Here is a 25786-nt window from a genome sequence, read left to right on the forward strand (position 1 = left end):
GTGTATGCGGGCGGTGCGGGCGTTGGGGCAAATGAGTGGCAAAGGAGAAGCTCAAATGGCTCGGTCGATGCCAACTGGCGTGCACGCTGATGCTGCTAGCCACTCCCTCTCCCCCCCTCTCCGCCCTTCTCCCCCACCACCACACCAAGCTTGAACGATGCGACCATCCTGAGCAATGCGCTGGCGCAGAACAGCCAAGAATCGCACGCTACAGACAACAGCGTGATAGATCCCAGCACCAGCGCATCGCTTTCTTTCACGTGAGTGTAAAGTGTGAGGGTAGCGACATTCCCAATGCTCGCCCACATTCCCCTTCGCTGACTCGATGCTTCTACCGCCTTCCCTCACCTTTCGCCCCCTCTTCCATCGCGACACTCGATTTGTCACCCCCTTTTTTGCGCTTGACAAGACCCGATTCGCACACTTCGATGAGAGGATTGTTGCAAGCGAGGGATGCGAGAGCTTTGGAATATTTGCGCTCTTTGCGTGATCTAAAAGAGGCGCAAGATGAACGAGCATCACTTCGTCGAGATATAGCCGGTGCGTCACAATGTCCATCGACGCACACGACCCTGCCAACGCGTATGCGAAGGGGGACGGCGGCGCTCGTCTTCTCAACTCGAAATGCAAGTCCCCCCCCCCCCCCCCAAGTCTCGAATGCTCACATCGCACCTATACCTCCCGTCCATGCGACAATGCCCCACCGCAGTCATCCGATCACAAACATCCACGCAACTGACGGACATTTTGAGCAATCCGGTATCGGGCAGAAGAGCAGCTCGCAACGTGGCGGGAGAAGAGGGAGCGCGTATTCGAAGGATGGAAAAAGCTTTGCAGGATGTGCTCAGCAAGCGAGAGATGGTGCGGGGCGTTTTGCGCGTGAGTATGTTGCTGTTGTTGTTGGAAAAGGAAAGGGGCAGTACAGTGGCAAAGGAGGCGCGTGGACGAGAGAGAGAGAGAGAGAGAAGAGAAGGGGGGGAAAGGAAAGAAAGAGCGTATGTTGGATTGGCTGATGCGGATGAGGGCCAAGCGTGCAAGAGAGAGAAAGCTGACGCTTGCTCTTCCTTTCTCTGCTCGCTCATGCGTTCACCCCGCCCGCAACCACCTGACACGCACACAGGGACTCGTCTTGGAATCTTCCATCGAGTGGGGATCGCATGAACAGCTGAGCAAAATCATGCTCGGCATGGGCGACGAGGGCGAGAGTTCGGGCGAAGAGGCAGAAGAGCAAGATGCTGATGATGATGATGCGCTGGATGATCGGGGTGAGGATGAGGAATGAAGGGAAGCGCGAGAAGAGGGGGGAAAGATTGGAATTCGAGTCGAGTAGACAAAATCTTGCATCAGCAGCTTTGGACATTCTCAAGTCATTGGGGGCCAACGATGCGATGCGGCTTGTAGCGCGCCCCAGCAATCATGATCACCCTTCTCGAGTGGCCAGCTTCTCTTCACCACGACAGAGCTGCTGCGCCTTGACAGTCACAGGAATGGCGCCGCGCACCATCCGTGCCACACGTGGCTATTCAGTCCACCACGACGCTTTCGACCTTTGATCCGATACATTACAACGCCGTGTAGCTTCCGAGTCCCCCAAAAAGGACATGCTGATGCGGGAGGAAAACAGAAGCCAAGTCTGCTCATGACGGAGGGTTCCGGATGACAGAAGAATAGAAATCATGTACCAAGAATTCGCAAATTCTTCCGACACTCTTTCTCAAGATCGAGCTCTCTTGTTTCCAGCAGCAGCAGCAGCGCTTCCCGCCGGACCTGCGCTCTTCCTCTTCGTGGCCGAAGCAGCGCCTCTGGAGATGGCGTTCCTAGCGCCCATCATTTCCCTCTGCAAGACCTTTTCAAACGTCCTAGCAAATTCCAGCACCTCTTCATTATCCGCATTGAACTTGTGACAATTGTCCAGCATCATTCGCAGATCCTTTTCGAACGCATCCACCGAGTCGTACCTTGCCTCTTTGAGCTTCTTGCCGATCAGACTCAGATCCCGAGCTTCTTCCCTCTTCACAATGTCAAAGTAGTGCCAGTAGACGGTAGTGTCGACGGGTTCGAGGAACAAGAATGCGACCGGCTCGGCTCGCAGACGGCTCAAGACGCCAGCCAGGATCCGCTTATCGCCTTCCTCCAATCGTCGCACCATCGCCTCTGCGAATTCTTTGCGAAACGATTTCTCCAGCTTGCTCGCGTCTTGCCCGACCGCTGATAGAGCGCCATTGAATTGGTGCGCATTGGATACGATCAGCAGCACATCAGCAGCCAGCTGGCCCATATCCTTGTAGTCGTGAGCGAGCAGCTTGCGCTCCACCGTGCCTAGATCCATGGGAGCCTTGACCTCTTGGTAATATCTGCGCGACGACAAGGGATGCACAGATCAGCCCATGTTGCGCTCGCTCCCAGCCAAACGCTTGCGCCCGCACTCACGTAGGTAGAGCATTCGCGTCCACAGGATCCTTGAACCAGTGCGCCTCTGGTCGTTTTTTGAGCGCAGCAAGCATAGCCCTTGACTGCTTGAAATGCACCGGCTCGCCATTCCCAGCAGCGACCGGGTCCAAAGCGGAGAACTTCTTGCTGTGGGTCGGCGTGGTCTGCGTCGTGCTGGACGTGGAAGGCGCAGGCGAGAGGAAACGCGCCGGACTCGTCGTAGCTCTCGCCTCCGCACCCTTTGCACCTTTGGGCGCGGACGGAGTAGCTGCAGGTAATGTCGCTGAAGCTTCGCGTTCAACGCCCACAGGTGCAGGTGACGCACCAGCTCCAGCGTCCTCGCTGGCCGTTTTAGAAATCTTTGGCTTCAACTTGAGCTTCAATCCGAGCTTTGGCGCGCTCGTCGAGGGTGTGGCTGTCGGCGGTACAGGTGAGGCGGTCACCGCCGATGTGCGCGCCAGACCTGAGCCCGCAGCGAGGGGCTCATCAGGAGAGTCTTCTCGCCCCGGTAATGTCGATGTAGATGGCTCAGCCGCTATCGCCGCCGTTTCCGCCTGCGGCTCGGTCGCACTGCTGCTCGCCTGCGCTTCCGTCGGCACAACCTTTTCTCCTCTAGCCTTCGCTTCAGTCTGTGCAATGGTCTTGTTGATGGCGCTCCATCTCTTTCCAAACGCCTGTTCCAAAGCCTTGGCATCTCGGTGCACTTTGGCCGTCTCCGAAGGCGTGAACGTCTTGGCGTTGCGAATCATCAGGTCAAAGTCCGTTTTAAAGTCGAATCGGTTCTGGTAGAGTCCAGCATTGAGCTTGTCGCGCATGGAAGAGAGATCCATCGGATCGTCGATCACATCAAAGTAATTTGGCTAGCGAGAGGAATGGCGTGAGCGTGAGCCTACGTTGATCAGGAAATCCACGCTGCGATCCCCACTCACCGCGCCATCTCGAACAGGATCTACAGGCAGTCTGAAAGCGGCAGAGTGCTTTCCCATACGACGATCGTCAAAGAGATCCTTGATCATGCTTCTGCACACTGTCAAGTCCGATGGGGACATGCCCGAGCTCTGCGCCACATCCACAGGCTTGGCCTTCTTTGGCTTAGAGGACCTCTTGATCTTGACTGCCAAAGGAGCTGTCGTCGTCCCTGCAGCGCTGTCCGAGCTCGGAGCAGCAGCAGCAGCCGACGAAGCAGAAAAGGAGACTTTGGGCTGCTGCTGCGCCATGGTTGTAGTGCTGCTGGTAGAGGCATCTTCCACCTCCGACGATTCGGCGATGGACGCTAGAACATCCGAAGAGGTCGTCTTGATTCGAATGCGTGGAGTAGGGAGAGGCGCAGCACTATTCTCTGCTGCAGTTGCCAAACTAGGTACGCGCACGCGCAAGGACAATTTGGGCTGAAAAGGCACATCATGCTCATCCGCCGGCTTGAAGAGCATCTCTGCCAATCTCAAGAGTGCCCACCTAGTCTGCAAGTCGGCAGCAGGGCTGAGCAGAGCGCTCAGGAATCCTTCTCGCACGCTTGCAGATCTCCCGATATCCTTTCGCAACGGCCGCAACAGAGAGTCTACCACCGCCTCGTCCTTTGTCAGCGCAAGAAGTTCTGTAGGCTCCGCCTGACCTTCATCCAAGATCGAAGCTGCTGTAAAGTCTCCCGTTGCGATGGACACTGCTAGAGCTTCGCACATTGCATTGCTGAGCGCCCTCTTGACCGACCTGCTCTCGTCAGTCTGTAGCACGGCAAAGATGTATCTCGTGATGACCTTGTGCTGCAAACCTCGCATCAGCAGCATCGCTCCGAAGGCCGCCGTCCTCACCGGCGCGAAGCTGCCCTGTCTCGTGTATGCCAAGAATAAGGGCAGATCCACCGGTTGCAGATTGGCTAGCGTGAGGACAAGATTAAAGTCGATGGCTGCGAGGGTGATGGTGTTGTGAAAAGACGGCACGAGCTTGTCAAGCTCGCGAAACCTCTCCACCTCGTAACGAGCCTCGAGCAGCAGTTCTTCGTCGTACCGCGCGTCCGGATCCTCATCCGCCGGCACAAAACCGCCATAAAGTCGAGAGGTGGCAGGTACAAAAGCGCCCGAGAGCGCTTCGATGATGCCAGCAATGTAGAATTCGTCGGCGTATCGGTTTGTCGAGTTGTCATTGTATCTCAAGAGATTGATGAGGAACCTCTTTACCTGAGGCAGAGTCCTGCCTCTAACGTTCCTGACGCGACTGATGGCTTGAATGATGGCTTTTCCCACAAAATACTCTGCAATGTTGCCAAAATCGTTGGCTTTTGGAATGCAGGGCTCGTTGAGGTCCACGCGATCTGCCCGCAGGCCCTGCACAGCCCTGGAGTCTGCAGGTATCTCGTGACAGAAAGCTCGGCGGAAAAGCATCAGGAGATGAAACAAACCCAAGTAGTCTTGCTCCTCCACCGCACTATTGATCAGAGCGTGCGCAGCTTCCATTCTGACTCTGAAAAAGTACTTTTCCACCAGCACCGTGCGGGTAAGGGTGGAGCAGGACACGGGGTTGGGCAGCTGAGCCAAAGCATTGATCGCGCTCATCTGCGCGACCACGTCGCGATCTCGCTCCAATTGAGAGACCCACATGAAGTCGGGCTGATCAAAGTGAATGTTGGCGATCCATTCAAAATCAGCATCCATGCGTATCCACTCGTGGGGAGCCGAGGCCATGATCTTTTCATCCTCCTCCGTCCAATCCGCCACTCTCCATTTCTCTCGTTCCGCCTCATCTTCCCACAATGAGCAGGAAAAGCCGAGGTCTATGAGGGTCATGGCTTCTGCCGCATCTTGATCGCCCTGTGCCGCAGCAGCAGCAGCGGCCTGTCTAGCCTGAAAACGCTTCGTGTTTCTGCGTACTCGCTTGTACTTGGTGTTGAAAGGCACTTCGATGCGCTTCGATGCAGCGTTGATGTCGAAGACGTGCTCATAAGGCGTCCCATCCGCCTCGTGTATGCGGGCTGTCATTTGACCTTCAAAGACTTGCGAGGGATTTGAAGATGTGGCCTCATGGGGATGCTGAGCGGCAAAGATCGCCGCAGGAGACTCTTGCCTGATGTTGAACTCGATGATGAGCTTTTTGCGATTGAATTCGGCGCTGCAATAGAAAGTAGGGCATCCGCTCGAGTAGATCCACTGCTTTGCAAAGGCTCTGAGATCCACGCTACTGACTTTGCGGCACGTGCGCAGAAAGCTAGAAGTGCTGAGGGTGTTGCCGACCAATTCGCCCGTGATGGCTTGCAGAAGCACGCGAGGGATCACTCGACCGAGACCCAAGGAAGCTCCAGCTTTTCGCAGTCGACGATCCAAAATGTGCAGCACGAGCGGGGCTTTGAGGTTCATAAAGGTCAAATAGCTTTCGTCTGGCGGCTCCATGCACCCCTGAACGCAGAGAGGCGCCATGCCAATGTCCGCCGCGCAGACCTTGTCCACATCTTTTCTCAATCTGAAGCGATACTCGTTCTGACCCATCAGTCTGCGCAAGAATAGGCCGGAGAGGTACAAGCTGAGAGCTTGCACTAGCCAGGTATCCGACCACGTCCTCTGGATGATGTTGATGCCGACCCATTGGAAAGCCAACGCTTGGTGCAACACCATGCGCGTTTCCAGCGCCTGCTCAATCACGTTTGCTGGATGAAGGAGGTCCGAGGAGAGGAGCAGTAGGGTAGCGGTGGTGTGACAATTAGAAGGCGGTTCATCCACAAAGACCATGCTGAAGGACGCGAACGGATAGGATCCGTAGTCGCGACTGTAGAAATCCATCGCTGCGAGAACGGTGCTCGTAGTCGGAGCGAGATCACCATCTCTGCCCACCAGCGCGTACGCATGGATCGGCACTTGGCTCTTCGAGGCACTGTCTTGCAGAGTGCGGTGCGGTGCGCCGTGAGAGGCGGAAGAGACGTCGTAAAGGACAAAAGGCCCTGCTGCGATGCTAATGTGATGCACAGAGGTCGGCACGGCTTGCGAAAAGTAAAAGACCGACTTGGACGCCTTGTGCGGGTGCGCGACCTGATCGCAGATTGCAGCGGTGTTTTTGATGGAGTCAGCCGCGCCAGTCTTGCGCGGGTGGCGCCGCAAAACTCACCTCTTCGACGAGATCTCCCGAGGCGAGGGCGATGATCGCTACATCCTCATCCTGACCTGCGCCGGCGTCCCGCAGTGTGGCTGGAACGACAAGTACAATGTCCCACGTGCATCGCTCCCACAAGCTGTCGACGCAAGGTACCCAACACCTCGCAAAGTCGGGACAAGTAGGAGCCAAATAGAGGTGAGGTGAACGATGAGGTGATTCGGGCGTGGGCGAGATGAACGTGAGACCTTCCGTTGGGTGCACCAGGGTGTACTCCACCCTGACCAGGAGCGTCGGCAGTTCCGAATTCTGACCCCCGGGTGTGGGAGCGTCGATGGGAGTGCTGGCAGAGGAGGAGTCGAGGTTGATGGTCGGCGGGATGAGAATAGACAGCTCTCCACCTGCCCCATCGGATGCGGCTGCATACAGCCTGCGCTTGAGTTCCGGGTACAGGTGCACATTGCTGGGATCTGAGAGTGTGAGGTCAGACGTGTGATCCACAAACGAGTAATCTGCAGCGATAGAGTTGATCGAGACGCGTTGTATGCCTGCGATGCAGAGCACCAAGAGGTGTGTTAGCGACTTGATCAGGCCACTGCAACAAACGTGCTCGCCCGCCACCACACAGCAGCGCCCGCCACTCACCTGGACCTTTGAAGTTGAGGTGAATGACGCGCAATGCCTTGTCTGTAGGTGCGACAGTCAGTTCCGTGTAGCCAGACGCGATGTGCCTCTCCAGGTCTAGATCCAACGCCACCTTCTGATGAGCAACAGTAAAGCCCCGCGACGGTATTCTCGCCATCTCGACTTTTGTGTGTTGCGGGATGTATGCATGTGTTCAGGGATGTAAGCAGATGAGATTGCGGCTGCTGCTGCTTCGAGAGCGTGATCGGCTTCCAGTCGGTCAGAGTCGCTGCGGAGAGAAGAGAGGTTGTTTGCCGGATTCGATCAGCTGTGCCAGCTGATCAGACCATGATGCAGATGATACCGACGGGGCAAGCGTCCATAGAAAGGATGTCGCAGAAGCTCAACATCAAGCCTACAGCCGACTCCCGACCCGCTTCGACGAGTAGAAGGCTGGAGTCGTGAGTTTGCAGTCGAGAAGGTCGAATGAGGTGACGGAGTCAAGAGTAAGAGCCTGCGAGGTGGAGCGATCCTCTTGTGCGTGCGTGCGCGCGTGCGCGCGTCCGCGAGCAAAAGCCCGTGCGTGGAAATCAATCACGTGACATAGATTCTAGCGCGTTCTCACAACCGCTAGCAGCACCGCGGCGGCCGTGATGTGTCGAGCGAGGCTGCTGAATGAAAAGTCTGGAGTCGTGAGTATCATGGCGCCAGCATGCTTGTGTTGTTCAGCAGAGCTTCATGTCGCGCACTCATCCTCCTCGATCCTCCTCTCCTATACCTGCGCATCATCGTGCGTGCATGCCGCCTGCTGGCTGGCTGGTTGGCTGGCTGGCGTGATGATCAAAAGTCCAAAGCAAAGCCCGAATATTCACGATTGATCGAAGATCAAGCGTTGGTGTCTATACTGCTGTGTACGCGTCGAGCTCGTGTGATGTGACCATTCAAGATTCACATTCTGATTCAACTTTGGATTCAACTTTGAAATGAATCAGCCAGCCGTGCAGTAAGCTTTTCACGATTCGATTCACATCTTTGATTAGAAGAGCGCGTCGCTGCGTGTGATGTGATGTGATGTGTTGTGTTAGTCACGCGAGCGTGAGTCAAGCGTGCGCGCGTTCGAGTTGTGTCTGCGCTTGTACAGTCACGAGTGCAGGGGCCATTGCGAGTGTGAGTCGTGAGCGTGTATGAGAGAGAGGCACAGGCACAGGACGGGCGAGCGCATGCCTGTGCCATGCAGTCAGGGCGATCGATTGATGTTAAGCTCGTGCTGAGCCGACGCGATGCGATGCGATGCGGGGCATGCAAGAGAAGCAAAGAAACAGACGCGTGAGAGAGGTCAGTCATCAGTCAGAGTGTGAGTCGTGAGTCTGATGAGTCTGAGTTGTGCGTGTGAGCTTGGATGTGAGTCGTGAGTGTGAGTGTGAGTGGTGCAGTCAAGAGTCACGATCGACTCAATCAAGTCGCGGGAGAGTTTGAGTCGTGGGTCAATTGCAAGTCACGAGTGTGGGTCAAATGTGAATTCAAATTCTCGATCACACATTTACAGCGCGATCGATCGACTTAATTGCTGAGGTTCGGCTCGGCTCGGTTGACCTTTCTTCGGTGCTCCATCACTCATCAGACTCGCCACTTCAGGCTTGCTGCATCCCACCGTCACGCGCGAGCGTGAGCAGCTTCATCAGGCTCACCACTAACCTTCTCCTCCCGAGAGGCCATCCGATTCGATCCTGTTATACCCCCTTCGTAACGTAATCGCCACGACGCGACCGGCAAGTCTCACCATCGCACCTCGCACCTCGCACCTTGATCAACTGTCCAGCGGCCCCTGACCACGCCGCTCCTCCCATCGCTTTAGCTTCGACCGGACTCCCCTTCACGCACCACTGCCGTGTCCCTTGCCCCGAGACTCGCCTCCACTCCCAGCTTCCTCTCGGTGCCTGCCTTTCATCACGAACACGCTTTACGACCTTGACGACAGACACGCCCCCCCCCCCCCCCATCTTCACGATCACCCTCCCTCAAGCCTCTTCGCTAGGCTGCACGACACCATCACGAGCCTCTTCTGCGCGCACACATCCACCCTCGCCTCCCACTTGCGCGCTTGAGAGCGCATACCTACCTACCTACCCTCCACGACGCACGACTCACGAAATAGGCGGAGATGAGGCGTCTGTTTGGGCGCCTCACCGGCGGCGGCCCACAGTCTCCCAATCCCAAAGGCAGCTCCGATGGCGTGTACGCGGGCAACGAGAAGCAGAGCGGGAGCGGAAGCGCAGCATCGGGAGACAAAGTGCGAGCGCTAGCTGCCAAGTTTGAAGCGCAGAGCAGCAGCTACAGCGACTTGACTGGCGACACTACGCGGATCAAAAGGTACAGGAGCTCGGCGCCCCCTGTGGATGCCAGCATCATCGACGACTTGCCCCGACATCCTCTCGCCCCAAGCGAGCATACGCATACGGACACCACTTCATCGCCCGTGGGCAGATCCGGTTCGCATGGCCCTCTGAGCACGCCTTATGCGTTTCAAGCCCCGGCTCCAGCCTCCGAGCCAGTCGAGCCTCTCGCCAGACCCCGCAGCGGAGCAGGTATCAAGTCGGAAAGCGAGAAAAGCAGCAGCAGAGAAGCGAGTGGGTCCAGTGGTCAAGCTGCATCCTCTTTAACAGGCCCAGGCCCAGCAAACCATTCTCTCGGAGCGGCTGTCAAGACTGTAGCTTTCGCACCTTCCCCAATCAAGAAAGCAAGACCTTCTTCGCCTTCCGCATTGACCGACGAGCCTTTACCCGTTCAAGCGTCTTCGTCATCAGCAGCAGGCTTTGCCAGACCTACATTGGCCAGCGCTGCTCGAGCTAGGAGCTACTCCAAACCTTCCTCTGCTGCCGGTGTCAATGAGTTTGGCGTGCCCAACATGTCCTCTTCCGGGCTGGCAGCACACTCGCTACCCCGCGATGGAGCAGGGGACCTGTTCGCAGGGGCAAAACGCACCAATTACTCGCTGCCCATCGCCTCTGGAATAAAGAATCGACGAAGTCAATCGAGTCACGGGACGGGCTCCGCCAATCTGAGTCGCAGAGGCTCGCTGGGTGCAAATACGAATGGAGGGTCTGCTGACGGTGCAACGAGCGGCATTCCCAGCAGTATTTCCGCGCCCTACCCTTCGGGCTTGCCGGCCGACGTCGCAACAGCTCTCGAGGGCGGCGTTCCGAGACTGGTTCAGACGAGCAGCAGCACAGACGATGAGCAGCGCGCCGATTCCCTCCTTTTCACAACCTCCAGAGAAGGTGGTAATGCTCAGCCAAGGTCGGTCAGTCCTTCCAGCTTCGTATCTGCCCAATCTTCTGCGCATGGTTCCAAGGCTGGCGGATCGCTCGACACTAGGCGATTGAGCACAAGCACAGCGGCGGGTGCTCACATGATCCGCAGCGCAAGTCAGGGTAATGTGACTTGGTCAGCTGCTAGTGCGGCGACTGGAAGCGCACCGAGCTGGAGTCAAATGACACAAAGGGATCTGGTAGATAATCTGGGACCTCGGGAAAGGACACGCCAAGAGGTGCTGTGGGAAATTGTAGCAAGCGAGGAGAGGTAAGTAGAGCGCAGATCGAACGACACGCGTCGCTCTTGAGGAGGAACTGACATGGAGCGAGACGGGGCTTGCCCCTGCACTTCAGATACGTCAACGAGCTGGAAAAGGCCAAAGACTTGTATCTCGACGCGTTACTGCATCCTCTGCGTTATCGTTCCAATCCCACCTCTCCTCAGATGACCACCACCTCCAGCTGGCCAAATACTTCCGACTCCCCTGCAAGTCGCAGCAGGCACACTTTGCACCCCATCGACACTTCCAGCAGCGCAGAATTGCCCATCGCTTCGCGCTACATGTCTCCGCTATCTGCCACAAACACTCGCACAGGCTCAGAGGGGCACGCGCAGAGCTCTTTGTCTGGCAAGAAAGTCTCGTCCGACGCTCAGAGTAGCGGCGGTGCTACGTCGGGGGCTCAGAGCAGAGCGCCTAGCATAGCTGCTGCTACCACAGCTGCACCACCGCGGCCTCCAAGGAGTAGCATCGCGCGTGGGCCGGGCATCGGAGCGCCGCGAACGTCCACGCGAGGCGCCTCGGGTGCGACGTCAAGGGACGCGTCGGCGACGTCTTCACCTCAAATGGGTAGCGTGGCATTGAACGTCAAGCAGCCACGCAAATCATCACGAAAGGCAAATAGTCAGGCTATACAGAATCCCGTCTCTTCTCAGACTGGATACACCAACTTGGACGGCTCTGCCTTATCCGTTCCTTTGCCCAAGTCTCTCAGAGCGGTGCTGGAAGCTCTGAATGATGGCCTCTTGGAGGGTCACACGTTGCTCTCTGAGGCTTTGCGCGTCAGATACGAAGAGCAGTGGCCGCTGGTCCGTAGCTTGGCGGACGTGTTCACGAGGTACGACTACATTTTGAAGCATTACAAGAGCTACGTCATCCATTTGGAAAGGGCCTTGGAAGAGCTAGAAGAAGCGGGCTTGATGGAAAGAGCTATGAGAGGCAAACGGATCAAGAGGGAGAGATTGACGCAGACCGTGGGACTTGGCAGAGCTGTTGCGTCGCTCGAGACGAGCGCTGCCGAGAGGGGCGAGTGCGGTCTTTCAATTTTTATCTCGATGCCTTTTCAAAGACTGCTCAAGTACCCTCTGCTCTTTCAAAACCTCCTCTACCACACCGACCCGTCCACTTTCGAGTTCGAAAACACGGTGGCCATGGTGGTGGATGTGGAAGGCTTGGTCAGGTCCATCGAGAGTGCAAAGGTGTCTAGCGAAGAGAGGGACAAGGCGTACGACGCATTTGCTCGCATAGATGGAATTTTGGATAAAGCTGTGCTGAGACCTCGACCGGATAGGTTGCTCATCGAAGAGCGGCCCCTCTATGAGGAAGGTCCTCGACGAGCCGTCTCGGAATCCGCGCCAAAGGATGAAGTCGAGCGGAATGGAGGAGGGGGGGTCAGCGAGTCGGAAGACGAGGGCCCAAGCGCGAGCAAGGTGAAGGGCTCTGGAGCACTTGCACACTCTTCAGGTGGGACGGGAGGGTCGAACGCGACCAGCACGGGCAAGAGTTCGAGTCTGAGAGAAGCCTTGAAAAGCAAGAGATCGTACAGAAGACTGTCGGACTTTTTGTCTGCGGATGACAAGGCTACCAAGGCGCCGAGTATGGGAAGCAAGAGGGATGTTTGGGTCGTCAAATTCTCAGACGTGGAGCTGAAATGCCAACGGGTCGGCGTGACTGCGCTTCCTATGAACAGCACCACTGCCTTGCGTCCCTCTGGATCGAGTATCGGTGCGCCCGCGCCGATCAAGGATGAGAGCGGCCCACAAGCTTTTCCTTCAACAGAGATGGACGAATCGGTCGACGTGACGACGGGCTCAGAGCCCGCGGCGGATTTTGCAGCTAGGAGCAAGGACAGCAAGGAACGATTGAAAGCCTTGCGAAACACCACTTTGAGAGCCAAGACGCGCAACCTCTACAAATTTGTAGGAGTTGTAGCCTGGCGCAAGGCTGCTCAGCCCTCTACGAGCGCTTTGCAGGATGAGCTTGCCCAAGGCATTCAAGAAGCGGAGGAAGATGAGGATGAGGAGGATGAGGATGAAGTGGGAAGTCAGGCGTCCGAGGAGACGGAGGCTGGCATGTTGTTGGACACTGAGAGATACGTGAGACAATCCACCTTGAGCTTCAGCTACGCTGGCGACGAGGTCCTGCCCAGGGCGCATTTGCCCAACGCGCACGGCCTCACACCTCTGAGACCCTCCTCGAGCAGCGTGACGAACGTTTCTGCTGCCGCTGCTGCTGCTCCGACGCACGCATCTTCCGTGGCCGCATTCAGGTTTGCCAGAGCTGGAGCGGCGAGCGAAAAGGTTCGACAAGCGGCGGCAGGCCACAACATGGTCAGGGGCGACTCGCCAAAGGTCAGGCAAAATCCGCAGCATCCTACCCAGCAGCAAGCTTTCTTGACCGAAGCAGAAGTCGTGTCCAAATCGCACGGCGTTGGCCGTCAAAATAAATTCGGAGCTCGATTGAGATCATCTGAATTGGGCTCCGCTGGATCAGGAATCAACAGCAGCTCCAACAATGCGCCGCCGCCGCCGATCTCTGTCGCTGCTGGCTCGCGAGCCGGTACTTCTCGATCTGCTGCTGGCATTTGCAACAGCAACGGCAACTTGCCGAGCGCCACGAGCAGCTCGAACGGACATGCTGGATCTTATGGCAAGAGCTACGAAGGCGCCATGGGAGGTGGAGGTGGAGGTGGACATGGAGCGGATGCTAGATCGGTGCGCAGCGGAGGGGCAAGGTCGACGGGAAGCACGAGGGAGAGCCAGCTGATGATGGAGGAGAAGCCGCATTTGACACGAGACCCATCGAGCATGAGCTCCGATCTCAGAGTCGTCTCCAAGTACATGTCCGACTGAGACGCTTTGTCCTTTCCTCTTCTCCTTTGCCCCCCCTCCAAAACGACATACACACTCACACACGCAAACACCACAAATGGACACATTTGCATGCTCTGACATAAGTTCGACTTGCTCTGGCGCGCAGGGAGACGTGGCCCGCTTGGAAAAAGTTACAATGCGATGCCCCGCTGGTTTCGCATTCGGGGCAGATGTTTTTTTTTTTTTTTTTTTTTTTTTTCCGCAAGAAGAAATGCTTGTGCGTGTAAGAGATGTGACGAGAGGATCTCGACGGATCAAAGAGGGGGCGGCAAGATCTGCACTTTTTGGACTTGCAAAGTGCTCCGATGGACCAGCACGACTGTGCCAGTCTTGTTGAAGCTGGGCAAAAGCACCACCCTCGTCGCGCTCCCCTCGACGCCCTCATCCCCTTGCTCCGACTCCGACTCGGGCTCGGGCTCGTAAAGCGTCGTGGCGAAGCGAGGTTGGTTGCCCACAAAGTAGATGCGAGGTGAACGGGTGATGAGGAATGGATCTCGATCCGTGAACGGATAGCAGCCTGCGCGAGCCAGGGTGCAATGGCAGGAGAGTCAGCAAGCGTCACAGCTCAATGTAGTGGCGGGATGCTGCGCAGTCAGTCTGACGCGCGCGCGGACGAAGCTCACACAGGGTATCGGGAGCGGTGGGAGCTAGGTGACCCCACCGCAGCGTATTGCAAGCCATGCGCAATCGATCTTCGTCTGTTCCTCCCTCCACGTATTTGAACAGGTCATCAATATTCTGCCCTGAAGTGCCCAAGATGCTGATTCGGAGAGAAAGAGAAGAGCGGCGTCGGTGAGCTGATGTGCGTATCAGCGCGCAGACCAAGACGATCGTCACATGTTCAGATCGGGGTCGTGAGAAACAATGTAGACTCACAGAGCGTTCCCGAACGCGCTCCAAGCAGGGTTGGTGGATCTGATCAGAGCGTTCGAGCCTTCTGCAGCGCCTGCGGATCGGGGGAACAGAGCTTTATGAAGTGGTTGTTGGGGCATGGCGAGTCCAGCAGGATCTCTAGCACCAGGCAAGATCTGCACCTGGATAGACTGGGTCAGCGCAGCCAGATAGTGATCCAGCGGATTGGTGTTGAAAGCTCGGGGCCGGCCCTAAGTTCAGAAGATCGGCAGAGGGCGGCGAGGCGTCAAGATGTCAGTGGCTTTGCAGCACCGACGTGAGGCATTCGCGAGCTCAAACGTACCGCCTTGTTTTCCACTGTCCGCAGTGCCGATGGAACAGCGCAAGAGTTGCCGGCCAGGATCAGGGCCGAAACATCTCGAACCGACACACCTGCGTCGATCTTTGCGCGGAAATCGATGTTGATCGTGTCAGCCTCGCTACATGCAGCTCGATGGCTGACGACGCGAACCGTGCCGGTCGGCTCACCTCCGATAGCGTCTCGCCCCTCAGCCATTCGGCAAGCAATTCGTTTCTGAGCATCCCTAGCCCATCGTCTTCTTGTCCAGCACTCGCACTCGCGCTCGTGCCCTCCTCTTCTTTCGTCTCAAAGGCCTTCTCATCCCCGACCTCTATGCCAGAGACGAGGGCTACCCAGTCGCCTTTCTCACCATCCACATCCATGGCTTCGTCCCGGCTCTTTGCGTCTGACTTGGCCAAGCTTCGAGGGATGCCCGGAAGGATGACATCGACGACATCAAAGTCGCCCGCTCTAGTCTCAGTCCCCAGCACGGCACATACCACGCCGGTGACCAGACTGTCCCTCCAGCTGCGGCTATTGTGCGCCGAGGTGGATCCTTGCGAGTCTGCAGAAGCGTCCATTGCTGTTCCACCCACGAGCCGTATTCTGCCCGACTCGTCTTCGAGAAAGATTTCGTCTGTTGCGTTGTCCGCGTATGTTGTGCGCGCTGGGACGGGGGGAAGATATTGCTGCGAGGGCGGGGCGGCGCATCAGCACTGGGGGGTTGTCGATTGAGCCTGATGGGCCGCATGTATGCTCACCTCTCTGGTCAGATCTTCCAAGACATCCGGTTTGAGACGCATGGAGCAATAAATGATGCCGCAAACGACCATCATTTTGCCCTGATCAATGTCCAAGATCCTCTCCACGTACTGCACTCGATCTCGACTGCTTCTTTTCTTCTCCTTCTTCTTCTTCTTCTTCTCCTCCTCCTCCTCCTCATCCTCGTCCTCCTCCTCCTCCTCCGCTTCATCTTCCATCATCTCTTCATCGTGCGCGCTATTCTTGCGCTTGCCATTCTGCACGCGCGTACGCGTATGCGATCCTCGCTCGAGCGCTGATGCAGCTGCAGAACCGTCTCCCCACCTCTCCTTTGCCTTCTTCAACAGACCCCCGCCATCCCTCTTCACGCCCTTGAGCTTCCTGAGCCTGAAATGGTACAATGAGGCGAACTGGGGCGCAAAAGATCGAGTGGAGAGAGGCACGGTGAGAGGCTCATTGAGGTCTGAGGGAGCAGATAGAAGCGCTCGACGCGATGAGGAAGAGGAGGATGCCTTGCTGGGCATTCTCGTCCTCTTGGCCACTTGCGAAGGTGATGTGGGTTAGGCGCAGCCGTGCGCTCTATGCTGCTGCGGGAATGCAAACGCTGTGCGCCGTCGAGATGGTCGAAAGAATCAATTCCGAAGCGTACAGCTTTCAAATCTTGATTCATCATTCAGATTGGCACTCGCACACGCCGTCGATCGAGAAGCACCATCGATGAACTCGATCCGCCCTGCAGCTGACGCGCAGTCACGATCGAGTAGCTAAGCTAGCTGGACGTACGTGTTAATTGACGCACGCCCATGCACCCCTCCGCGACGCGTCACGCGGGTATATACGAAAAGCGCAAGGCGGGGGGCTCTCATCACGTGACAGTGCGCTAGCGGCGGCCTCTTGACGTCGATTCACAGCTCATCACACTCATCACACTCATCAGATTCTCCAACAGCCCTTTCCACAGGGCAGGGCAGATGCACAGGAGGACCTCAAAGAATTGTTACATCGGGATTGAACTAATCATTCCAATTTCTTGCATGGATATACGACACAGCATTTGAGTCTTGGGATGCATTTGAGTCTTGGGATGACTCAATTGAATCTTGACAAGCTTAGGAAACAGATTGGAAACTGCGCTTCGGTTCGTAGTGGACCTTTGATCGTATAGAATCAACTATTCTATTCACAAGCTTTTTTTGCTTCAGGACGCCGCAGTGCCTGACGCCAGACCTGTAGCCTGAGCAGCTTTGTACACCACTACATATCCCGTCCTTGAAAATGTCACCACTTTAGTCGCAGGCTATACGCAGTGCGCCCGAATGCTGACGAACGTTTATAAAGTCGTGAGTCGACCGTCGCCCCACCCAACGATCAGCGTGTCGTGCTGGCTGGACAGGAGTTGCGTGTATCACGTGCTGCAATGTCAATTGATTTCGAATGTGAATCTGACTCCTTGATCGAATCAAGAATCTGTGAATCCTTTGTGCCCTGCAATCGTCTTTCAATTCGCGACTCATCAGAGTGAGAGTGAAGAAAGAGCCTTGTTCACCATTGATCACTTTTGATCCAGAATCTGATGATTCGAACTCGTCATGTTCGATTCTTGATTCACATCTAAATTTCAGGTGTCGCGGTCCTCGATCGAAAGGATATCGATCTCGACAGAACTTCCCGCATTGCGGGCACATTCACATTCAAGCACATGCGTGGGCATCGCCGCAAGTCCAGAGTCAGGCTTGGAAGAGTGACGCATGTGAATATTAAACGAAAGCACATTTCCTCAACCTTTGTGACTTTACATGAACATCTCATGATTGGAAAAACCGCATCTTCCGCTTACTGTCATGGAAGACGACCTTGAGGCTGACCCCACTGCTGATTCTCGGGCGCACCGGTCCAGACCTTTCCGGGAGTTGTGCCGGTGTTTGGTTGAGTCCACTGCTGACCGGTCGGCAGGTAAAGATGCGTCTGATCATTGCCATCCTTGTCCTTGTACTGCTGGTTCCCTTTTGGACCTTGTTGAGCATATCCGGTCACGTGGGGATGTCCATCCGTTGCGCTAATGTGGAATCCAGTGCTGGCTTGATAACCGGTCATCTTGGGATCGTTGTTGGCATTGTGGAACTTGGCGGCCGATTCCGCTTCCTTTTTCTCCTTGTCCGACAAATTCTGACCCTTGGGCGAGTAGGACATGCGCACTGGAGCACCGCGTCTCAACTGCAAGTTTTGACATCGAGCAGGTTCAGCAAACGAGACGCTGCCAGCTAGCGTCTCCTATGATCGCTCGCAACTCACGTATTGGCTGAATACGACATCTGTCGCGGAGCGCGGAATTGGGGCACAGTACACAAAAGACTGAGCAGCGACGAGCGCGACGAGAGCGATGAAGAGGGCGAACTTCATGACGGGCAGAAAGGACTTGAAAGTGATGTGATGAACGGAGAGCAAAGCGGTGCTGGGCAAGATGCGAGAATGTTCAAGCAAACACTAAAGGAAAGGGATGTGAACAGCTGCGACCTTTCTGACCAGCAGAAAGATTGAGCGAGAAGAAGATAAAGCAGAGCGATAGGAGTTGGAGTGGGATTTGGATGACCGTTGGTGAGGAAAGGGGGGGGAGGACATGAACGAGCTCGTCGAGGGGCCCTTCTTCTTATACCCTTCTTCCAGCAACGTCGAGGTCGACGATCGTGCCCTTCTGTAGGCAGCATGCAGGCACAGCTCACGCGAGCTGGAACGACTTAGCCGAGCGAGCCCTCAATCGAATGTACCGCTGAGCTGGACCATGCAGAAGGAGAATTGAGGCGTGAGCAACCCAATGCATGCGGATGGGCGCACAATTTCCTTCCGACATCGCATCACTTGCATGAGCTCGACTTGGCTTTTCCTCTGTCCAATTATAGCTGTGCATTCACATTGCTGCCTGGCTGGCTGCATGGCTCGCAGTCTAGCTTCGGAAGCGCTGTCACGAAGCGACGATCGACGTGGTCGATGTCAGGGACCACGCCATTCGAGCACGAGATGCGCTTCGGGTCAAAGCGGCACACCCATATACACGCGCGCGGGGGCTGCTGGATGTTTGCAGCGATAGAGCACATCAGACGCCCATGTCGGCAGAATTGACGCGCATGCACATGCACGCGCGCGACGTCGCTTTATTTCCTTTTCATGCACGCCCACGACGCCCGCGCTAGGGGCATTTGCATGCGCATGGGCGCGCTGAAACTCATGACTCTCAGGACTGTGACTGATGCAGCTAGGTTATTGCTGCATGATCTGTACTCGTGACTCACGACGCACGAAAGCTCTGCGCTATAGCTCTAAGTACAGCTGCTGCTGACGCGCTGTTCGCGGCTGCTCTTCTGCTGCATGATGTAGGGCCCGCTCACTTCGCCGAAAAGGCCGTGCGCGCGCGCGGGCGTCGAGAAGCTAGGAAGGAGCGCGATCAGGCGGCTCGTGGATTACCGCTGCATTCGTGTGACACATTCACAAGAGTGATTCAGCCTAACCGCGCCTAACCCTATACTCTCACCGATGCATGCGAATGTGACACACCGCTCCTCACGTCCCGCTGCGCATCGACCACGTTACTCTGCCTCGCTCAGGGCATCTCGTGTTGAGCCGCGCACTCGCACTCGCGCTCGGACTGCTCCGTTCATGTCTCTTCTAACATAGACGCACACTGCGCCGACGTACAATCGTGAGCTCTCGGATTGCTGCATCAACCTCTGAACCACCCCTTTAGCTCATCAATCCTTCTCATCCACGCTCCATTCCTCCTTCTCAGCCATCATCTCCATAAAGACGACAAATCAATCACCAAGACTAACAAACGCTTTCACACGGCGCGCACAAGACGCAAGAGGTACTCGCAGCGCAAAAGAATCGAGAGAGGAACCAGAGAAGAGAAAAGAATGTCATCCGTACTACTCAAAGCTCCCGCTTACCATGCCGAGCTGTGGCAATTCCTGGCCGCCCACGAGGATGTGGCGAGTCGAATCACCTCGCTGGAGATCAAGCGCGTGAACAAGCTGTACCACTCGCCCGCGCCAGCTTCCACTTGCGACGCAGCGCTGGGCAACGAGGTAATCGCGCTGCTCAAGAATTTCGACGAATCCTCGCTCGCACCTCCAGATGGCGGTGTGGATGAGGAGGAGAAGGAGGCGAGCGATGCTCGTTCGAAACGCGTGCGCGCGTATCGCGAAGCCGAGCTGCCCCTCATTGCCGCCATCTCCAAGATGAAGAATTTGCAAACATTCATATGGGACTTTTTCCCACCCGTATACGACGCGCAGCTTGGTAGGCCTGCTCGGCAGGCGCCGCTGTCCAGCATCTGGCAGGCGCTTGCACAGACTACAGTCAAGGACGTTGTGGTGGTAGATCTGGCGCGATACAGGCGATTAGAGTGCGCCGATACACAAGCCTTCGACCACATCCTGCCAATCTTTGAGGGAGATGTGAGTGGGTGGGATGTGATGTGACAAGGGGGGCGCACATTGCCCGAGATTTTGACGACCTGCTGACTATTGCTGCACGTCGAATGCATTCTTGTGCAGCTCTTTGCTCAGAAGCTTGACAAGCTGGAAAGCTTCGAGATATCGACGGATGCCTTCAACTTTGAGCCCGAACCTTTTGTCGACATTCCTGATCAGCCAGACTTGACCAGGCTAGCTGCCTTCTTGTCGCAGAACGCCTCGAAGCTCAAGGTGAGAAGCGGGACAGCTCATCTGTTGCCGCTTGCTCTTGCATTGTACTGACATTGGAGTCGCATGCGTGTCACACGAAGAGCGTGGCGCTACTCTTCCAGACGGACGGCGCGCGTCGACCAGCGCACCTGTCCGAGACGTATGCCAGCGAACTCCCACGAGAAGAGATGCAAGTGGGCGAAGTGAAAGTCGATGAGCTGCTCGAATCCTTGTCCGGAAAGCTTCCGGCGCTGCAAGAACTCGTTGTGCGAGATGTCAGCGCGTCGGAACAAAGCGTCGAGGCGTTCGTGCAGAGCACGCCAACTCTCCAGAAGCTCGAGCAAGTACCTTCTCTGGGCGTTCAGTATGGGCCAAAGCAGGGAGTGCGCCTCTCGACTGCTGTCAAGCAGACGTTGCAGCGACAGGCCAAGTGATGCACGACAATCACGAATGTGAGCTGCAGGGGGGCATGGACAGCGCGTTCGATCGAATGCGTTTTAGTGCAGACTTTTGCGCAGAGACGCTCGTGCGCTCGCTCGCCTCACGCTCCCACTCATCGACACGATCGCGTTGCTAAAGAAAGCTTCGAAATACGAGCTCATTTGTATCAGCGTCCATCAGCTCTTGCAGAAAGCCCGGGCAAGTTTCCAGCCACAATTTTTGCTCAAGTGGGCAATCAATCACGAATCAGCAATTTGAATTTGAATCGAATCACAAGCGCGCGTTTTCACGTGGACAATCTTTCTCGCGTTTCTTTTTTTTGGCTTAAATCCGCACTCTTGACTGTAGATCGCGCGGTGAATCTGTTACGTCCGGCCGAATCCGCTTAAACCGACTTGAACGCCGTGGCTGCGCCTCGATCGGCACGATCGGCATCAGCAAGCACGTGCTGCCGGTGCCGCATTCGTGCGGCGTTTCTGCCGCGTTCGTTGCTTCGGACTAACCGCGCGCGCCTTTTCATGACTCGCCCCCCCTCTGTTCTCCGCTCGCGATTGCACGCGTGTCGGTTTTGGGGGTCACGAGTCGAGAGTGCAGCAGGAGGGGTGATACGTGACCCATCGGGGGTAAAGGTCGAGCGCGGTTCTTTGGAAGGTTTGCAGCGGGGCCGGGGGGCCGCTTTCTTTCCACACTTTGTGACTCGTACCTCATCGTAGCCTTTTTTTTCCCACTCGATCACGAATCTCTCTCCCTTTGCCATCCTTTCTTGCGTCCGGCCTTATCCCCCTCGCGGATGATGTGACATTGCGCTGCTCCGCGACGCGACGCGACTCCACTATAAAGTGCTCTGCGCAGTGATCGCTCCCCGCCACTCGCGACTACGAGACATCCTCCTCATCCTTCCCCTCGACATTGCCGACTGCACGACCGCACAACCATGTCATCGGTACGCTCGCAGTCGCTCAGTAGAAGCGCGAGTAGCAGTCCAAACTGCACCGACTTGGGCAGCTCCCAAGAACATGCAGAAATGACGCAGAGGCTGGCAAACGCAATCGACAAGGAATATGCGGGCTGCGATGGTGATGGTAGCGTGCCCAGCAGCTGCAAAGAAGCGTCAGCGTCAGCAGCAGCAGCAGCAGCAGCAGCAGAAGCAGAAGCAGAAGCTCAGCCTGATGCTCTGGAACGATGCATCAGCACGCACACCACGCGCACGCTAGGTCCGCCACCTGACGGAGGCCTTTTAGCATGGACACAAGTCGTCGGTGCATTCTTTTTGTTTGTCAACTCGTGGGGCATTGCCAACACGTACGGCGTCTATCAGACGTACTACGAACAGACGCTATTCAGCGACCATTCTTCCGAACAGATCGCATGGATCGGTAGCTTGCAAAGCTTTCTGCTGCTCATCGTCTCTGCTCTTGCAGGTCCACTCTTCGACAAGGGGTGAGTCGTGCTGCTCTCTTTCTATGGCCGCGCACCTGCTCATCCCCAACTCCCGCGCACACGCCGCCGCCCCCACAGCTACTTTCGCTCCCTCGTCACACTCGGCTCTCTGCTCGTCGTCTTCGGCATGATGATGACCAGCCTGTGCACTGCGTACTGGCAGGCCATCCTAGCACAAGGTTTGGTCGTCGGTGTAGGAGCGGGCTGCTTGTTCGTTCCAGCAGTCAGCATCGTAGCCACCTACTTTGACAAGAAGAGGGCTCTCGCTGTAGGCATCGTCACGGCCGGATCGTCCATCGGCGGCGTCGTCTATCCCATCATCTTTATTCGATTGGTCGACAAGCTGGGTTTCGCTTGGACAACGCGCATCATCGCTTTCATCGCGCTCGCTACGCTCATCGTGCCTGGCGCCGGCATGAAACCGAGAATCAGAGCGGCAAAAGCTCGACCTTTGCTGTTGCCGCGCGCCTTTCTCGAAGTGCCTTACTCTACCTTTACCCTTGGCCTCTTTACCGGATTCATGGCCTTGTGAGTTGGTGCAGCGGTCGGCGACTTGCGCACGACGTTGAGGCCAGCAAGCATCCTCACCTCTTCTTCTTTTCGCCCTCCCTTCCACCCCCCCTAACTCCCCCTTTCAGGTACATTCCATTCTTCTTCATCACACCCTACGCACGCGCTCAGACGGGCGCCAACGCCACTCTGGCAACCTACATGCTACCCATTCTCAATGGCGCATCCACATTTGGACGCGTGCTGGGCGGCTCGGTAGCTGGCCGAATCGGTCCTCTCAATACGCTCATTCCTTGCACTCTAGCAGCAGCAATACTGGCATTCGCATGGATCGGCATTCACAACGTACCAGGCATCATCGTCTTTTCCGTACTGTATGGCTTCTTCTCCGGCACTTTTGTCAGCTTGCCCCCTTCCACCATGGCTGCGCTCAGCCCCGACTTGTCACAGATCGGAACGAGGATGGGACAGAGCTTCTTTGTTGCTGGGTTGGGTGTGCTGATCGGCACACCGGTAGCGGGTGTGCTCATCAAGGTGGGTGGGTGGGCGGCAGCGCAACGCCAAGCTTGACCCGCATTGCTGACGCTTCTCGTTTGCAGGGCGACGACTTTGTCCGCACACAGATCTTCTGCGGAGCACTCATTGCCGTTTCAGTTGTCTTGATGGTCACTGCTCGAGTGGCCAGGACAGGACCCGTATTGCTCGCCACATCATGACATCCAATTCGACGATGCACCCCCGACTTGCACGCGCATGAAGCGGCAATTAGTGAAGCAGCGCCGCGTGTCCAAACACCGAAAGTGGGTCAGCTGTTCAAAGTGATCAATCACGCCTCGGCGTCCATGCGCGCCGCGCGGCCTCAGAACTTGCCCGCTGGCGGTCTGACCAGTGGAAATACGGTCGGCGCAGAGTAGCTCTTTGTGTACCGAGAAGACGTTTTCTTGGTCCCTGGCGCCGGTCTCCAGAAGGAGGGATATTGCGACACTTGATCCATCCTCTGCGATTTGTTCAGCGCGTCGAAATCGCCCCTCGTCCGCTTTGTGGACGAGTATTGTGGTATGGTGGATTTGAAAGGAGTCCTCGGCTTAAAGTAGTCGACGAGCTGGGCGGGGGAGGGGGGTCATAAAGAGGGTTCAGTTGCACGCCGTGGTCTAGCAAGATGTAGCCAACAAACGCACCTTGCTAAAGACACTTCGAGCGACCAGCGCCGAGTCTCTTGGTGGCGAATTAGAGTCCTGCCTTGGCAGTGGATGTGCGCAGGCGAGGCCTAGCAAGAAGATGAGCAATGCGGCAGCGAGGCGCGTCATTGCTGGGAAAATGCAGGGGAATGGCACGGCTAAAGAGAGCGAGGCCGGGTGGTGAGGATGGCTTTTTGTTCCGAGGGAGGAGAGACAAGCAGCGGACCGATGCGCAATAGAATTTAAGTGTTTCTCTGAGATGCTTGTGCGCCAGGCTGACGACGTCGAACAAAGTCGAACAACGCTTCGCAGCAGCATCAAAGCTCGAGCGACAAAAAGCAGCAGTACCAAAGCTCTCCCGAGGCAGCACTAGAGGAAAGACTCGGGAGTCTGCGGCCGACACCGTACGTCCCACGTTGAGAGGCTATGCGGTCGGAAGTGGGTCCTTCGAGGGAGGAGCCACCGCAACGCGATTGCCTCTTTTCACCACGCCTGCGGCGGCGTCGGCGCGCGGCAGCGGGACGGCCCGCGTGGCGCCGCTTTGCGCCACCTTTCTGCTTGTGCATCCATCTACCGGGTGCCGGTATGTTGACAGCACGGTCAAAGGCGCCGACTTTCCCGCGACCGGCAAGGCGCAATCGCGAAGCACACCACCTTTGCGCAAACCTTCAGGCTGGAGGCGCGTACTTGAGATCAGGTCTCAGCAGATGGTGGTTGGCCTGCCAGCGACGGTCGGGTCGAGGTAGAGTGTCGTGCTGGGTCAGAGGAGCGCGGTCCACGCCTCTACACTTCCACATTGCCCATCGATCGATCCTTACACCAGCGCCCTCGGAAGCTTCGACGAATCCTTCATGTCTTTTCACACCCACACACACCATCTGACGTTCCAGCTGGTCTGGACAGTCCCCTCGTCGCCTCTACACGCAGACGTTCAGCTATGCGCAGCCTGTTTCTCATCTCGGCTCTTCTCTTGATATCATGCGCATGCTCGCAGGTTTGGGCCCGAACAGCCCTCTTGCCTCACCGCAGCCACGCTAACAATGCTACGATCCAACGTCGAGGCGTCTTCGAAAAGGTGCGCCCTCACGCTGTTGCCCCGTGTTGGCGCTACATGACGAAGTACACCAGACAGAAATTGTTGACGCCCCCCGCTCTGATCGTTTTCAGATTGTAAGCAGACTGCGGCCAATCTTGTCGGGTCGCACCAGCAAGGCGAACCCGACGCAAATGGCACGCACAAGTCAACTTGCAGTCTCGCAGGTCGCAGAGGTTCGTTGTTGCGAGAATGTGAAAGCCGAACAGCATGACCGCTCATCCTCCGACGCTGTACTTTGATCCAGGCCGCATTCCCTAGTCCTCGCATACAACATGCTTTGCACGATGCAGCGCGACTCGAACGCAACACTGTGCCCATGACGACACAGCCATACCGAGTCGTGGGAGAGGACGGCAAGCCAATGCTGCGTCTGGGCCGTGTGAGTATACGTGGACATGGCTTCTCATGAGCGCAATCACCCAACGTTGTCTGATCATCCTTACAGGAGATCTGGGGAGTGCGACGAGTGCAGCTAGGCCCCAACACACGCATCCCCTACGTATCACATCCTCAGTACCAGGAGGTGCTCGACAAGATCCAGTCAGAAACCAAACAATTGTTGAGAGAGAGCGATCGTCTGGCCTACAAGGGTCCGCAACCGAGAGCCCGTGCATAAGAGATGGCCAGCATCTCGGCCAAGGGGCGACAGCTGAATGGCCTGATTGCCGACAAGGAACAGGTTTGCTCGTACGCGTAGCTTTATCGAGGTAGTCTGTGTTGTTGATCACGTTTGGCGCGCGCGGAGCGCACAATATCATCGCAGATGTACTTGGCTTTAGCCTACGCCTAAACATCACCATCGTGAATGATATCTGTCAGTCTGCACGCTATCAAATTGCCACTTTGCGTGCTTCTAGTGTTTCATTCGAACGCTCTTCTCATGTCCCAGCGCAAAGTT

At 56.5% G+C, this 25786-nt stretch overlaps 9 protein-coding genes across 9 annotated transcripts; 5 read left to right on the forward strand and 4 right to left on the reverse strand.

The window, feature by feature from the left end:
- Positions 1-7: 7 nt before the first annotated feature.
- Positions 8-1398, forward strand: IE81DRAFT_14552 (hypothetical protein). The gene is made up of 3 exons (XM_025510396.1): positions 8-260; positions 410-540; positions 710-1398. The coding sequence occupies exons 2-3, from the start codon at positions 429-431 to the stop codon at positions 1159-1161; spliced, it is 564 nt and encodes a 187-aa protein (XP_025366798.1). The 5' UTR covers positions 8-260; positions 410-428; the 3' UTR covers positions 1162-1398.
- Positions 1399-1543: 145 nt separating this feature from the next.
- IE81DRAFT_368922 (hypothetical protein) lies at positions 1544-7620 on the reverse strand. Its single transcript, XM_025517192.1, has 5 exons — positions 7150-7620; positions 6520-7052; positions 3360-6443; positions 2431-3290; positions 1544-2354 (listed from the first exon to the last, which is right to left on the reverse strand). The coding sequence occupies exons 1-5, from the start codon at positions 7304-7306 to the stop codon at positions 1715-1717; spliced, it is 5274 nt and encodes a 1757-aa protein (XP_025366799.1). The 5' UTR covers positions 7307-7620; the 3' UTR covers positions 1544-1714.
- A 1502-nt stretch (positions 7621-9122) lies between these two features.
- IE81DRAFT_317703 (hypothetical protein) lies at positions 9123-13669 on the forward strand. Its single transcript, XM_025512591.1, has 2 exons — positions 9123-10707; positions 10794-13669. The coding sequence occupies exons 1-2, from the start codon at positions 9290-9292 to the stop codon at positions 13567-13569; spliced, it is 4194 nt and encodes a 1397-aa protein (XP_025366800.1). The 5' UTR covers positions 9123-9289; the 3' UTR covers positions 13570-13669.
- A 120-nt stretch (positions 13670-13789) lies between these two features.
- Positions 13790-16185, reverse strand: IE81DRAFT_368924 (hypothetical protein). Its single transcript, XM_025517193.1, has 6 exons — positions 15544-16185; positions 14971-15471; positions 14786-14884; positions 14467-14693; positions 14214-14350; positions 13790-14107 (listed from the first exon to the last, which is right to left on the reverse strand). Exons 1-6 carry the CDS (start codon positions 16066-16068, stop codon positions 13845-13847), a joined length of 1752 nt encoding a protein of 583 aa, XP_025366801.1. The 5' UTR covers positions 16069-16185; the 3' UTR covers positions 13790-13844.
- A 1198-nt stretch (positions 16186-17383) lies between these two features.
- IE81DRAFT_332189 (hypothetical protein) lies at positions 17384-17944 on the reverse strand (the record flags this gene model as incomplete). The annotated part of the gene is made up of 2 exons (XM_025515298.1): positions 17384-17758; positions 17837-17944. The coding sequence occupies 2 exons, from the start codon at positions 17942-17944 to the stop codon at positions 17384-17386; spliced, it is 483 nt and encodes a 160-aa protein (XP_025366802.1).
- Positions 17945-19019: 1075 nt separating this feature from the next.
- On the forward strand, positions 19020-20942 carry IE81DRAFT_326324 (hypothetical protein). The gene is made up of 3 exons (XM_025514789.1): positions 19020-19995; positions 20095-20244; positions 20325-20942. The coding sequence occupies exons 1-3, from the start codon at positions 19453-19455 to the stop codon at positions 20655-20657; spliced, it is 1026 nt and encodes a 341-aa protein (XP_025366803.1). The 5' UTR covers positions 19020-19452; the 3' UTR covers positions 20658-20942.
- Positions 20943-21688: 746 nt separating this feature from the next.
- Positions 21689-23330, forward strand: IE81DRAFT_294552 (MFS general substrate transporter; the record flags this gene model as incomplete). Its single annotated transcript, XM_025512058.1, has 4 exons — positions 21689-22104; positions 22183-22632; positions 22743-23148; positions 23214-23330. The coding sequence occupies 4 exons, from the start codon at positions 21689-21691 to the stop codon at positions 23328-23330; spliced, it is 1389 nt and encodes a 462-aa protein (XP_025366804.1).
- Positions 23331-23473: 143 nt separating this feature from the next.
- IE81DRAFT_349992 (hypothetical protein) lies at positions 23474-23921 on the reverse strand (the record flags this gene model as incomplete). The annotated part of the gene is made up of 2 exons (XM_025516467.1): positions 23474-23716; positions 23793-23921. The coding sequence occupies 2 exons, from the start codon at positions 23919-23921 to the stop codon at positions 23474-23476; spliced, it is 372 nt and encodes a 123-aa protein (XP_025366805.1).
- A 421-nt stretch (positions 23922-24342) lies between these two features.
- On the forward strand, positions 24343-25438 carry IE81DRAFT_326326 (hypothetical protein). Its single transcript, XM_025514790.1, has 3 exons — positions 24343-24867; positions 24960-25061; positions 25133-25438. The coding sequence occupies exons 1-3, from the start codon at positions 24730-24732 to the stop codon at positions 25295-25297; spliced, it is 405 nt and encodes a 134-aa protein (XP_025366806.1). The 5' UTR covers positions 24343-24729; the 3' UTR covers positions 25298-25438.
- Positions 25439-25786: the final 348 nt, after the last annotated feature.

This window comes from Ceraceosorus guamensis, assembly GCF_003144195.1.
Source record: "Ceraceosorus guamensis strain MCA 4658 unplaced genomic scaffold IE81scaffold_103, whole genome shotgun sequence".
Classification (NCBI taxonomy): Eukaryota; Fungi; Basidiomycota; class Exobasidiomycetes; order Ceraceosorales; family Ceraceosoraceae; genus Ceraceosorus; species Ceraceosorus guamensis.